Source organism: Canis lupus, chromosome 14 (genome assembly GCF_003254725.2).
Source record: "Canis lupus dingo isolate Sandy chromosome 14, ASM325472v2, whole genome shotgun sequence".
In the NCBI taxonomy this organism is placed as follows: domain Eukaryota; kingdom Metazoa; phylum Chordata; class Mammalia; order Carnivora; family Canidae; genus Canis; species Canis lupus.
In genome coordinates, this window is record NC_064256.1 from 36,388,319 (window position 1) to 36,402,603 (window position 14,285).

The window sequence follows — 14,285 nt, forward strand, 5'->3', positions numbered from 1 at the left end:
TCTTTCATTATTCTTTTGAGTATATACCATTACTAGGACCTGTGCTAGCCTCTAAAGCTACAAATACAGTTCTGCATTTATGAAGTTTACATTCTAGGAGTGAGAGCCAAGATTATTTACATGCACACAGATGGGTTAAAAGTTCTCCAAAAAAAGTGAGATGAAAATAAGGAAGTGATGGGGAAACAGACAAGTGTAGAGTTTGCTATTTTACAAACTCTCTTCTGAAAGAAGCCCTCTCTGTCAAAGTTACATCTGGGCAGAGATTAAAGAGAGGAAGCCAGGCATGCGGACATCTGGGAGAAGAGTTCCAGCAGAGAGAAGAGCAACTCAGACACTAAAGTTAAGTACACGTCTGGCCTTACTGAGGAACGAGAAGAGATCAAAACAGCAAGAGTGGAAGTGAACATGGAGGGAAGAATCCTAGGCAATGAAGAGATCAAAGATGTGTGAGACCAGATTACAGTCTTATAGGTCACAGGAAGTAAAAATTCAGAATTTATTCCCAGTGATAGGAAGCCACTGGAAAGTTCTGATGGGGTGTGATTTTAAAAGGATCACGCTAGGGCATCTGGGTAGCTCAGTCATTAAAGTGTCCGACTCTTGATATCAGCTTGGGTCTTGATCTCAGGGTTGTGAGTTCAAGCCCTGTGTTGGGCTCCATGCTGGGCGTGGAGCTTACATAAAGTATAAAAAAATAAAGTGTTTAATTAAAATGAGAAGGTCACTGTGGATATTATGTAGAAAAGACTTTAAATGTATAGGAGAAGGAGGAAGGCTTCTTTGAGTCTAGGGCATCAGCTCTCAAACCTGAATTGTGTCAGTCTTCCAGAAGACTTGCTAAAACATACTGAACACACAAAAAGGCGTACACAACTGTAGCAGCTTTATTCCTAAAAGCTAAAAACTGCGAACACAGATGTCCTCCATGTACATCCATGGAATACTACTCAGCAATAAAAAGGAATAAGGTGACACACACAACCTAAGTGACTCTACAAATAAATAGGCGAAGTGAAAAAAGCCAATCTCAAAAGGTTATTTATTAATTCCATGCATATAACTTTCTTGCAATGACAAAGTTAAAGAAATGGACAACAGAGTACTAGTTGCCAGGGGCTAGGGATGGGGGTGGGGTGTGGGTGAGGAGGGTTGGCTACCAAAGGGCAACATGAGGCATCCACAGAGTGATGGAAAAATTGACTCACCAATAATCAATACCCTGATACTGCACTGATAATTTTACAAGTCATCATTGAGGGAAACTAGGTAAAGGTACACAGATCTTTCTGTAACATTTCTTACACTGCATGCAACTCCAGGACCATCTGGAAATACTAAGTTAATTCAAAGTAACAGTTGAAGTAATTAAATCATAGAAACCACTAGGCCTCACCCGTTTCCAGACATGAAAACATACAACAAGTTTCTAGGTGATGCTAGTCTGGCAACAGCTATGAGAAGCAATTTAGAAAAGAACACCTTGGGGCAAGTCTTATTCCTATTTTGTAGAAGAAACTGAAGCCTCAAGATTAAGTGAATTCACCAAAGGCTAGAAACTGAGTGGCAGAACCAGACCTTAAACCAGATCCTATCAGGTCAGTACTTTTGCCTGAGCAAATCAAGATCAGGAATAATCTTAATTATAAGGACTCTCCAGTGTCTAGCACAGAAGAAAACAATGCTTCTTGAGTAGGACTGCACTGCTTTAAAAACGAAAATTCAATAAAACATAGCTTAATTGTAAACATCTCACAAACTTTAAGATACACACATGCAAGTGTGTACTAGTCTTAGCTCTTACCTACGCTTTGAACAAGTGCTTAAACTCTTGTCCCTTAGCTTCCTCAGATGGGAGATCAAGGAACTGGTCTCTTCCTACCCAACTCTGGATTTCTCACTGTAAAATCTCCTGGGTTTTTAGACAGCTCCAAATGAACTCTCAATGAACACAAAACCAGTTGTTTGCTATCCATGGTAGTATTTTATCAAAATGGGTATCTGACAGTTTTTATTTCTCAATCTCAATTTCTGAAAATCCTGAGCAAAAAAGAGAAGTTAATGTGCACCACAATTCTAAGAAGTTCACAAACAACACTAAAATTTAGCCATGGGGGGTGGGGGGTAGGGTGAGGGGGCACATTCTTAAGCTAGTTTATGGAATTTAAAAACTGCTAAGAGTTTTTAGGAAAATCATTAAGTGCCTAGATTCATAGAGATGTTGAAGCAATTACATCAAGTGCTTGCCAAAAATGACTTTCCTGCAGTTAGCTCTCTGGAATTCCACTTTAAAATCTCCTTATGCAATAAGCCTCAATAGTCTCCTACGTCTCCATGGTAAAGTTAACAAAACTTGAGGAAATAGGCTTAAATAGCTGAAGGGTTTTACATCAGAAATAAGGAAGAATTTTTGGGAATGATAGCCCTGTCACCTGAGATTACATTCATGATCATTCTCTAATTAAATACCGCCTGTTTAAAACATTCAAGTCAACAGGCTCCTCCCAAATCCTATCATATCTGGTTTCAGGCCTACTTTCCTACATGAATTACAATTCTCAAAACTAAATAAATAGAGCTATTTTGTTAGATTTACGGAAAAAGCTAAATAAAAATAGGCTTCAAATACAGTTAATGGTCCAGGAAACCAGTACTGAAAACTAATTCCCATTAACTGCTTTAGTAGAAAGTGCTACTATTCTATGTAACTATCCATGGCTCTTGCCCAGACAGGTCTAATTTCCAAACAGCAGTGAGGGAAATCTTAGACGTATTTAACTGACAAATAAATCAGACCCACAACTCCCCAAAGCCATTCCCATCTCTACCAACAGAGCCAGAGAATCCATTTCTTTCAGTTAACAACTTTACTCCAGGGACATGCAGGAAGTAAGGGCCAGCTCACCAAACTGAGAACCGTCTATATTCTTACTACCTTAGAAAATCCCAGAGGTTATTAATTCAATGCAAAAGGAAAATGGAATCTACATGTTAAGTGAATGGCCAGGAATTAACTTGAAAGTTCTATTTTTTAGGGTAGCATCTAGGCATATATATAAATTCACTGTTTTGAAAAAGACAAAAGGCTAAATTTTTACCTAATAGTCCATTATGTTTCATTCAAAAAGGACTCAAGACATAACATTGTTAAAAACATTTATTTTGATACAGTCTATGATAAATAAGTCAGTAGAAGTTCCACTCTTGCCACAGATTCATCTGAGAAGAGCCCTGTGCCATTCAACCGGTGAATGTCTGAACGGTGTCCCATCTCTTATCCCAGCCAGAGCGCACACCTTCCATGTTGTTCCTGTCCATTGATTGCTTCCAAATCCAGGTGACCTTTATCCCCAAAGTAAGCTAAAATGTTTGTGAAGAGGAGAAATAAATTAAACCCCAAAGTAAAAGCTTAAACGGTTTAAGAATTAGAAGATTATATACATTTACATTTGTGTTTACTCATCTATCAAATTCAGAGATACTAGGCAAGGATTGATCTCATTGAGCAAATAAAGATATATACTTAAATACAGGTTTGTTACTTTTGAGTGTGATTACCTATTATAAACACAAAGGAAAATGTAAGTTGAGGTCTGTCAAAAGATAAATGATTAATGATTTTCATTAACATGAAGGACTGATGAATCCACAATATAAAACTCCATCATTATTAAATACCACATCAGTAAAGCTGAAAATAACATTTACTGAATGCTTCTATGGGTCAGTACTGTATAGGAAGTTCCCAACTCTTCTAACCTTTATTTTAACTACAGGGAAACCATGGCTTTGAGATGGTTACCTATCTTAAGTGGCAGAGTGGGATGTAACCCAGGTGCTTTTTTTTTTTTTAAGTAGGGTCCACACCCAGCATGGAGCCCAATAAGGGGCTTGAACTCATGACCCTGAGATCAGGGTCCTGAGATTAGATCAAGAGTGGGATGCTTAACCGACTGAGGCACCCAGGCACCCCTGACCCAGGTGCTCTTAACCATTACAACAAACATCCCAGGAGCAATTACTAGCCTTAATTTCAGCCTCAAATAAATCTTACTTCAAACATTCTGGCCAAATTCCTAAACCATATCCTAACTAACACGACTCTGGAGGAAGACTAGAGGTGTTTTATTTCTAAGTCTTGCTGATTAAAAATGTGGTTGCTAGTAATATGACATGTAAAATAAAACTGCATTACAAAATAACTTGAATATTCTATGAAGTTTTTTTTTTAAGTATTTCCCTTTGCCTAGGAAAAAGCCAAACACTCATCTATTTCTAATTCTCAAAAGTATATTAAAATCTTCCATTAAACCTCAAATATTTGTGCATATGGTTGATATAAAAATGAACTTTTCATCTATGAAAGTCTCCTTCTCAGTGGTAATGAGCATTCAAAATAAAGAAAACAGATCTTCCTTGGCCTTACATAGACAATGGGAACAATGATTCTCTTAGTTAACCTCAGTGTTCATGTATTTTGTCTAAATAATGTTTTACTAATTACTCCTCCATGTTTGTTAAAGTATTGCATTTTGTGTATGGAGTCATTTCAACCAACATTTGCTGACCACATAGAAGGTGCCATCTGGGTGAAAGAGGACAGACACTAAGACCAATGTGGTTCTAACTCCTAGGAACCCAACAATTTAGCAAGGGAAGCAGACAAGTAAATCATGAGCTAATATTTAGATAAGTATTATACAAATAAATTTATGCACAAACAACAAACTTGACATTAATGAATAATAAATTCTATATTAATAAAACATTTATATTAATAGTAATCCTAGCAGATATGTCCTAGCAGTTTTGTCCCTTTCAGGGTCCAGTACAGGTAAGCCAGGAAGGCCTCTCTAGTCAGTTTCCACAACACAAGCAGCATGGTATATGAAATTCTAAAACTGAACAACCCTTTCCAGGCACTCTATCAATTCTCCCCTAAATCTCAAATACCACTGGAAGAAAACTAGAAGATGCCCCTAATGACGGAAAAGAATGAAAAAGCACACCAGAGAGGACAGAGCACTACTAATAAGGTGTATGGTGAAGAAATGAAAACGCAGGGGGTGGCTTCTCCATCCAGAATGCAACTTTGAAGGGTCAACTCTTCGTGGGATAACTGAAGCCAAAAAAAGGTACAATAAAAAGTCACATTCTAGTCCTACCTCTGGATCCTCAGCCACCTGGGGCACAAAAATGCTATTTCCCATCTTGCAGATCCTATCTAAAAGTCCTACCAAAAGATGCAATGTGATATTAATTCCTGTCCAAAAAAACACCAAGAGGTCAGAGGCAATTAATTAAGTTAATCCAACTCTTTCTTGTTGGCAGCTACTTTAGGTGCTTACAGGACAAAATGTAATGTAAATCAACAACAAGCATAAGTAAGGCAGAGAATGATGCACACAAACAAGTATTCAGAGAGTTTTCAGCTAGAAGGGGGAAAAGATTTAAGGAAGTGATGACATTTGAGATTGGGCTTTTCTAGACATAGGTTTTCACCAACCTATGGAAACAAGAGAAAGAGCATTCCAGGTTAAGGGAGCACAAGCATTGGGATAAAGGCATGAAAATACGTGGTTTATTCTGCGGCAGCATGCAGTATATGGTAGCTGGAACAAGTTCTCACAGAAGAAAGAAGTGAGGTAAAGAAGATGACACAGAAAAGATTAAAAATTAGCAGTTAATTGTTCACTTGCCAAATACTCATAACACTTTATATACAATATTTTTATTCAATCCTCATGAATACTTTATGAAGTGAATATTATACCCAACTTACAAAAAAGGAAACTTCACTCCAGAAAGGCTAATGGCCTCTTGGGAAAAGGTATTAGATGATAATTTCCAGTACCTGGAAAATGTTCACATTACTTGACCAGGTAGTCCCTTCTCTGATGTTTCCTAAGGTAAGAAATCCCTATGAAAAGAACTGCTCTCAGGTCATCTGGCTAGTAAATAGCAGATACATTACCTCAAGTCCCCATTTTACAGTTCAAAAGGGAGAGGCTAAGAAAAAGAAACATAGTGGAGATCTCTGAAAGCAGTTTTAAGAAGCCACACCACAAATGGTTAAAGGGAGAGGAAAGTGAAGAAAAGCAGCAGCAAATTACTAAAGAATGTTATCAGGGAAAAAGAGAGTAACTACAGAAATGAACAAATTGAGGGGCTCCTGGCTGGCTCAGTCATTACAGCATGTGATTCTTAATCTCAGGGTTTTAAGTTCAAGCCCCACATTGGGTGTAGATATTACTTAAAAACAAAATCTTAGAAATGGACAAGTCGAGGGCACATACACTAGAAACTTATAAGAAAAACCCCTTCCTCTGATAAAGGAGAGGTCAGTTAGACAGAGCGGGTGAAGGAAAATTCCTATCAGATGCCACCACGATAAGAAAAGAGGTAAGATTATCTGGGAAAGCCCACAGGACCCAGTGGAAAGAGTGTAGACTTTGGAGACAGATATACTTCACCACCTATCAATTAGGTGACCTGCTCTGAAGTACTGAAGTGACAACTAGAGATACTGTATATAAAGCACCTAAAACAGTTAACTATGAAAAGTACCTGTTATAAGTATTACTATTACTTTCTGCCCATTCTAGAAAAAAAAAGTGGCTTAGAGTAGGAATCTGAAGAAACAGAAAACCTAGAAGAGCCAATGCAAAGTCTATTAGGGCAATCCAAAAGAAAGATCTGTAAGACAGAGGGTCAAGATGAAATCACATAGCACCTGTACAGGTCCTGGTCACCAACGTGACATAAATATCAGTCTTTCCTACAAAGCAAACCTGCCTGTTTCTGATTATATATATGTATGTACATATAGACACATACACATACAGCTTTCACAAGTATACATATATACATACACTTGTGAGTACATGAATATGTATGGTGTGTGTGTAAAATTTTCACAAGTGCTTATCCAACACTGTCAAGACTGTTTCTGAGAAAGAAATCTGACAATGCATTTTCAGAGTCATAAATGTTTATATACTTTGACTTACTATACCCATGAGAATTTATAAGGAAATAAATCAAAACCTATAAAATCTATCTAAATATCCATTGTACTGTTATGTAAACTGAAAAACTGAAAAACCTAAGTGATCAACAAAAGTTAAAAACATGGGATACCAACTGTAGTTTTAGGTGAAGAAAACAAAATCCTACATATTCTTGTTAGAATGATCTAAAAGACTGTACTTACCTGAATGAGAAAACAGAACTATGGATAATTAAAGAGTTCATTCACCTCTCAAAATGGTAGGATGATTAGTTTTTTCTTGTAAATATGTTTCATTACAGTTACAATGTGGTAGAGTAAGTACAAAGTAGGAAGGAGATAGAAAGCAATTAACCTAATAACAAAAGCTAAACTGTTCTGCAAACTGCTGCAGTTTCCCAACAGCCCAAAACTATACTGACTAGTACAGCCCCATTACAATGCCTACAACTATGATTCTTGCTTCCCAGTGATCTAATAATTGAACTAATTTACTAAGTACTAATAAATGAATATTTGCCCTGAAATATTTCTTTGTAAGAGCAGTACCTCAAAACAGTCGGTTCGGGCATTCCAGGGTCTGCACCTCTCTTGAATCCTGGGGTAGAGGGGGAAGGAGAGAGAAACAGAATAAATTATAACTTAAAAACCCTAGCAGACATAACATTTATAATCGTTTCTCTTCAACCTACAGTAGCTAGAATGATCTACTAAATCTAAATTTACCTGTGTGCTACAGAACAGTCTTGTTTTGTTTTTTTTTTAAGATTTTATTTATTTATTCATGAGCAGCACACAGAGAAAGCCATAGACACAGGCAGAGGGAGAAGCAGGCTCTGCAGGGAGCCCGACGTGGGACTCGATCCCAGGACCCCAGGATCACACCCTGGGCCGAAGGCAGATACTCAGCCGCTGAGCCACCCAGACATCCCTAGTCTTGAATTTTAACTAGAGTATGAGATTATGTCCAGGACTAATCAGTAGGGAGGACGAATAACCTTATTCTTATATAATTGTGTATATATTAGCACCATAGCCCAGAGCATACACTTTCATTCTTAGTCATTACCCAGAAAAAAGATGACACAGCTACCAAACTATACTGGATATAAAAACTACAAAGAGCAAAAAAGACTTTTTTAAAACTACACTTTTAATAAACAATTGAGGATACCTTATTTTATACCCCACAAACCCCTTTTTATAAAGCAACAAACGTTGGAAGAAAAAAAGAGTGGGAAAAAAAACCAAATTATTGTTTAAAAACCTAATTAAGCCAACACATTTATTACAAGTATGATCATATAAACCTTTTGCCATTTAAAATATATTTACTAATTAACTGGATAACATATGCTAATTTGCTGACTGATCAAAATTAGAGTGCATCAAGAACTGTGGGGGTATGAATTTTTACCCCATTTTCAAGACAACAAATTAGCCTGCCAGTTTCACAGATGCTGGTAGAAGACACAAAATCCTGAGTCAGAAACAAGGGAGAGTTTATTACTCCCAGCAGTAACTATAGTTAAAATGTCATCATTTTTCGATAAAACTTGAGTTTAAGGAACCAGTCTGTTGTAATGGGCAGTGACCACTGTCTCCCCATTGCTCTAAAGGAGATACTATTTTCCTTTTTTTTTTTTTTTGAGATACTATTTTCCAAGGCTGTTCACTCCACAAACATCCTTAAGAATATGGAACAAAGGGTGGTAAGAACCTCTGCCTCTTTTCTACAAGATTTGTAGAAATTCAAGACACCATGAAAAATTATCTTCCAGCAGGTGATTCACTAAAATCTTTGTGTTGGTCAGTTTCCAACAGATTCTTTATCATGTCACTGTCTGTTCTACTTTACAGCACTTTATGCGCGTGTACTCCCTGAAGCCCTAAAAGTTATATATAAATCACACAAGAAATTCAATCTGCAGTTTTTAAGTTTTTGTGAGAGTGTAGATGGAGAAGAAAAAGAAACTACCTGGGAACTAGGTTAGAAATTAAATTAAATTTCTAGGATGTGAGAAGAAAAAGACAATGATTAACAAGGAAAAAGTACTGAAAAGACAGTTCTAACATTACGGTCAACTGGAGTGGAAGCTAGGTTGAAAATCACGGTAATGGCAGTCCTAAGAACGAGAATACAGCCAGTGTGCACAAAAAGAAAAATAAACTCTAGGGTAGGAAAACCAAACAAACAAACAAACAAACATTCTCTTCAGACCAAAACCCTTGATACACAGAATGTAGCAATCAGCTAGTTTTCTGGCGTAGAAAAGCAATCACAAAAAAAGGGAGAAAGATGGAAAGGTATAGGTCAAGACTTATAGAGCAGCAAAGAAACCAGGGGAACCAAGAAGGCAAGAGCAGGCTATAAAAGGAGCCACACACACAAACAAAGGAAGAGGAGGAGGAACAAAGAAAGGGAAGAATCAGAGTGCCCATATCTTTCTTAGCTAAAAGGAGAGCTGGTCCTAGTGCTTGACAATGAAGCTGGCCCTTCTACCATCAAGTAAACACTTGAGGGGTGGGGGAGGAGATGGGGGAACACAGCCTGCAAGAAGAGCAGGCTATCATAATTACCTGGTCCAATCCTGGACACTTATACAAAGTCGCTAAGATCTTGGAGGTTAATGCTTTAAAAGGGGGAGAGGGGTTGAAATGGATGGGAAAAAAAGGATCTTTTTTAAGTCCTCATAGAAGTCCCCAGATAATCCGATGGTTTGCGAATTTCATGGGGAAACTGAGCCACAGCCACCTGGAAAACATCCGGCATAATCAAAGGCTCCATCAAGATTAAGAGCGACTGTGCTTTACCTGGAACAACGCAGGACACCTAAGACAAATAGGAAGGACTCTTTTAAAGAGTGTGAAATTGAGTCTTAACAAAATTTCAAACTTTGTGCCAACTGACAGCTGGGGCTTTTTCCTTACCACTACTGTTGTACACCTGAAACTAACATAACATTGTGTCTCCTACACTTTGATGGTTCAAGAAATTAAAAATTGCCCATGGCTAGAAATAGGATAAAATCCCAATGTGCAGCCCTATAGGTGAAAATATTTGCCTGGGCCGTCCATTTCTGTTAGGAAGACCGTTAGGTTTGAGGTAGGTGTTAAGGAGAGTAACTACCATGACTTCAAGTGCCTTAACCTCAGATGCGAGGCCTTTTGGCCAAGCGTCTGCGATTTCATATCGTTGGAGCCTTCGCTGTATCCCTGGGGGTTGCAGCTTTCTAGAAGTTTGCTGTGGCCGAACCAAGAAAGAAGGCATATGCAGATTTCTACAGAAATTATGATTCCATGAAAGATTCTGAGGAGATGAAGAAGGCCGATATCTTTCAGAGTGCAAAGTGAATTTGGAATATAAAGAATGTCTTTGGATTGCGTTTCATTGAAGCTTGTCACTGACTGTCCGGGGTCCCTGAGCTAAGAAACACGAACACTGGGTTATGGAATAGTTTCTCTTAATAAACAACTAAAAAATAAAAAAATAAAATAAAAAACTTTTCAAAAAAATTTTAAAAAAAAAGAAAATATTTGCCTGGCACTTAACAAATCTTTGCGGTACAGCATAGTGGTTAAGAGTATGGTCGGGGTGCCCTGGGTGGCTCGTCCCTGGCTTTGGCGCCACCTTCGACCCAGGGCGTGACCCTGGAGACCCGGGATCGGGATCGAGTCCCACGTCGGGCTCCCCGCAGTCTGCTTCTCCCTCTGCCTGTGTCTCTGCCTCTCTCTTTGTGTCTCTCATGAATAAATAAATAAAATCTTAAAGAAAAAAAAAAAAAAAGGGTATGGGCCCTGGTGCCCCGTTACTTGAGTTCATAGCTCCCCGGTGAACAGCTCTGTGGCCTTCAGCAAGCAACGAAATTTCTCTGACTCGATTTTCTCACCTATAAAATGGGATCTATGACAAAAATCATCCAAACTGTTCGCCGTACAGCTTCTCAGCTGGCAGAGAGAAATCCAACACAGACCGTCGCACTCAGGCTCCAAGGCAGCAGCACACCCCCGAGGTCTACAGGCCTCTTTCCACTTAGGACCGACCACCTGAAGAGGGGAGGACAAACGGCCCGACGCCCACCCCCCACCCCCAGTAACCGAGGGAATGAGCCGCTTTCAAACACATCGAGGTCGTCTACGTCTCCCACCTATCCTCACAGGTAGAGATCACCTCCGTTTTACACGTGGAAAAACGGAATGGGAAGGATTACGTGACTTGTCAAAGACCGTTAAGAAACAGTAAAGAACAGAACAGGGGCTCGAACTCCGGTTAGAGCGACCCCCCTGACTAGACAAGCATCCAAGGCCGTGCGCCGCGTGGTCCGGCCTCCCTCTCCCGCCCTGGAAGCCAAAACATGAAGGCGAGGCCTCCACACGCCCTTTCCTCCCGGCTTCTCCCAGGTTCTCCTACTGACCCAGGTAAATCACGAGAGGAATAAAGCCCCAGCGGATGGCAAACTGGCCGCCCTTAAAGAGCTGCTGCAGCCTTTGCTTGGCCTCTTTGCTCAGCTTCACCATGGCGACGGCAAGGGCGGCGCAGCGACAACTCTCTACCCCAGCGGCAGCGTAGGGAACGCCGAACAAGGAAAGAGATGCGCACGCGCCAAACACGGCATTTACGGCAGGAGTCGTGAGCGTCGCCGGCAAAGGTCGTAATTCACTGCCCGACCTGACCCGCCTCAGGCGCCACCTGCGGACGGCGCATGCGTGGCTCATCCCAACCCACCCTCCGTCCCGCGTCTGCTGAAAGTCTGAATTTTACTTTCCTTACGTTTTAGGAATCGCCTGTTTTGGCTGATTGTGGGATACTGGAGGCAGTGCTCTTGAGCCTCCTTCAGCCTGGAATGCCCTTTCTCTTCCCACAGTATTACCTATTTTTTTTAAGGTGCACCTCCAGGTGTTCCTCGCTTGATGCAGGAGGAACATTAAATTCAAAAGGAGTGTGGGTTTTGTTGGTTTGTTTTGTTTTGTTTTGTTTTGTTTCCGGCTCTTAGTCTGACTTGCTGTGTAATCTTGGACAAGCTACTTAACCTCTCTCAGTATCGGTTTCTTCAAGTGAAGGCTGAGCTGCAAGGGAGGTTATGATCCATGTTTTCTTGGACTCCTCCAGTGTTTGGTTGTTTTTCTTATTTAACATCATATATTACTTGCCAAACTTTTTTAAAGATTTCATTTATTTATTCATGAGAGACACACACAGAGAGGGGCAGGCTCTGTGCGGGGGGCCTGATGAGGATGTACCCCTAGGAAGTCTGTTACTGAGGGATAGGACCTGGCCATTGGGTTGCCGTTGAAGTTTCCCAAGTGATTCTCATGTGTAGCCAGAGTTCTCAGCTTGTGATTCAGTAACTGCCTGACCACTGTTGTTATTTGAGCTTTTGACCCTATCCTAGGACTTCTTGATCTCTAAGGGTGTAGGAGATTTCTAAGGCCTTGTCCCTGAAGGCTTTCCTGGATTATCCCCAAGATCCATTATGACATTTCAGTGCCCAGTGGCACTGAAAATTTCACGTGGCTTTATGGCTATTCCTGTACTTGGCTCATCTTCATGATAATAACCTGTGAATTCTACGCCTGTCACTGTGTTAAGTGTTTCAAACACAACAGTTCATTTTAATCCTTGAAAGAATTTAAGATTGCATTGCATTAAACTTGCTTCACTAATTACTGTAAAGAGAAATATATGTAATATATATATATATATATATATTATATATATATATTAGTCCCCATCTTACAGATAAGGAAACTGTCATCTTTTTATCCAAATGCCTGATACATAGTAAGGATACATTTCTTTCAGTTAGGCTAAACAAAACCAAAGTCATTTGCCTTCATCAAACATTCATTGAGCCTTACTGTATGCTAGGAACTAGAGATAGAAGATTTTTGTTTAAAGGCATTGCCCTTAAAAGAAAAAAAGAAAGAAAGAAGAAAGAAAGAAAGAAAGAAAGAAAGAAAGAAAGAAAGAAAGAAAGAAAGAAAGAAAGAAAAGAAGAAAGAAAGAAGAAAGAAAGAAAGAAAGAAAGAAAGAAAGAAAGAAAGAAAGAAAAAGAAAGAAAGAAAGAAAGAAAAAGAAAGAAAAAGAAAGGCAGGCATTGCCCTTAAGAATTTAATGTTTGGGTGGAAAAGACCGGAGTAAATAGATGATTGCAATGCAAAGTGAATGTGCTAAGTTTTATAATAAAATGATACACAACATATGATGGGAAGGCAGATGAATTTTAGGAAGGGAGAGCTAGCATTGTGAACTGAGAGGATCAGAAAAAACTTCATAGAGAGGATGGAACCTAGCTGACCTTGATGAGTTTACAGGTCCAGAAATTCAATTTTATCTATTGAAGTAAAGACTGACTCCTTATCTGCAGCTTTGGCCTCTCTAGTTTTCCCTCCAAATTCAATATCCTATTTCAGTACTAAATCATTAAAAGGTGTATTTAAAAACACACACAAGAGATTTCTCTCCTATGATAATAATCGTCATATATTTGTTACTATGTGCATAGAGAGAAAAATAGAGAAATATACTTCAAACTCTTTGTAGTAGTAATTATTGTTTCAGGGGACAGGGGAAGGAATTATTGGAAATCTTCAGTTTCCATGTATATATCTCTGTATGTGTTGTTTTTCATAATGTGTGCATACAACTCTTATCAAAAGAAAAAACGATAGAGGTGGATTTTAAAACAAAATAAAACCCTCCAAGGACCCCCCGATTGCCTTTAGGATAAAAGATTAAAGATCCATTGCACAACCTACATAGTCTTTGAAAGCCTCATATTATTTCTCATCTCCGCTGTTACCCCTGCCAGACATGTTTTCCCACACCCTCTTCTTTTGTAAGAGCCAGTTAAGTATCTCCTCCAAGATGTAATCTCCTTTGACTTGCTCCTGCTCCTGTCTAGGGCAAGTTGAGCACTCTGTTTTCTCTGTGCTGCCACTTTTGAGTTGATTTATTATTTAAATGCCTATCTCCCCAAGTAGATTACAGGCAGAAACTCTATCTCGTTAATCTTATATCCCCAATGACTGTATTTATAAACACTCGTAGAATTGGTGTATGAATTTCATCAGGAACTAACAGCCTTAATCATGCTGCTTAATCAACCACAGAGCTTGGGATGCCTGGGTGGCTCAGCGTTTGAGTGTCTACCTTTGGCTCAGGGTGTGATCCCAGAGTCCCAGGATTGAGTCCCACATCAGGCTTCCTGTATGCAGCCTGCTTCTCCCTCTGCCTGTGTCTCTGCCTCTCTCTCTCTCTCTCTCTCTCGAATAA

General features: G+C 39.3%; 1 protein-coding gene across 2 annotated transcripts; it reads right to left on the bottom strand.

Annotated features, from left to right (window-relative positions):
* Window positions 1-3,139: 3,139 nt before the first annotated feature.
* TOMM7 (translocase of outer mitochondrial membrane 7) lies at window positions 3,140-11,643 on the bottom strand. 2 transcript variants are annotated; one of them, XM_025464344.3, is made up of 3 exons: window positions 11,425-11,643; window positions 7,559-7,607; window positions 3,140-3,360 (listed from the first exon to the last, which is right to left on the bottom strand). In XM_025464344.3, exons 1-3 carry the CDS (start codon window positions 11,525-11,527, stop codon window positions 3,345-3,347), a joined length of 168 nt encoding a protein of 55 aa, XP_025320129.1. In that variant the 5' UTR covers window positions 11,528-11,643; the 3' UTR covers window positions 3,140-3,344. The 2 variants fall into 2 exon arrangements, with proteins under 2 accessions (XP_025320129.1, XP_048949658.1); XM_049093701.1 differs by having other exon boundaries at window positions 11,421-11,626.
* Between the last annotated feature and the right edge of the window lie 2,642 nt (window positions 11,644-14,285).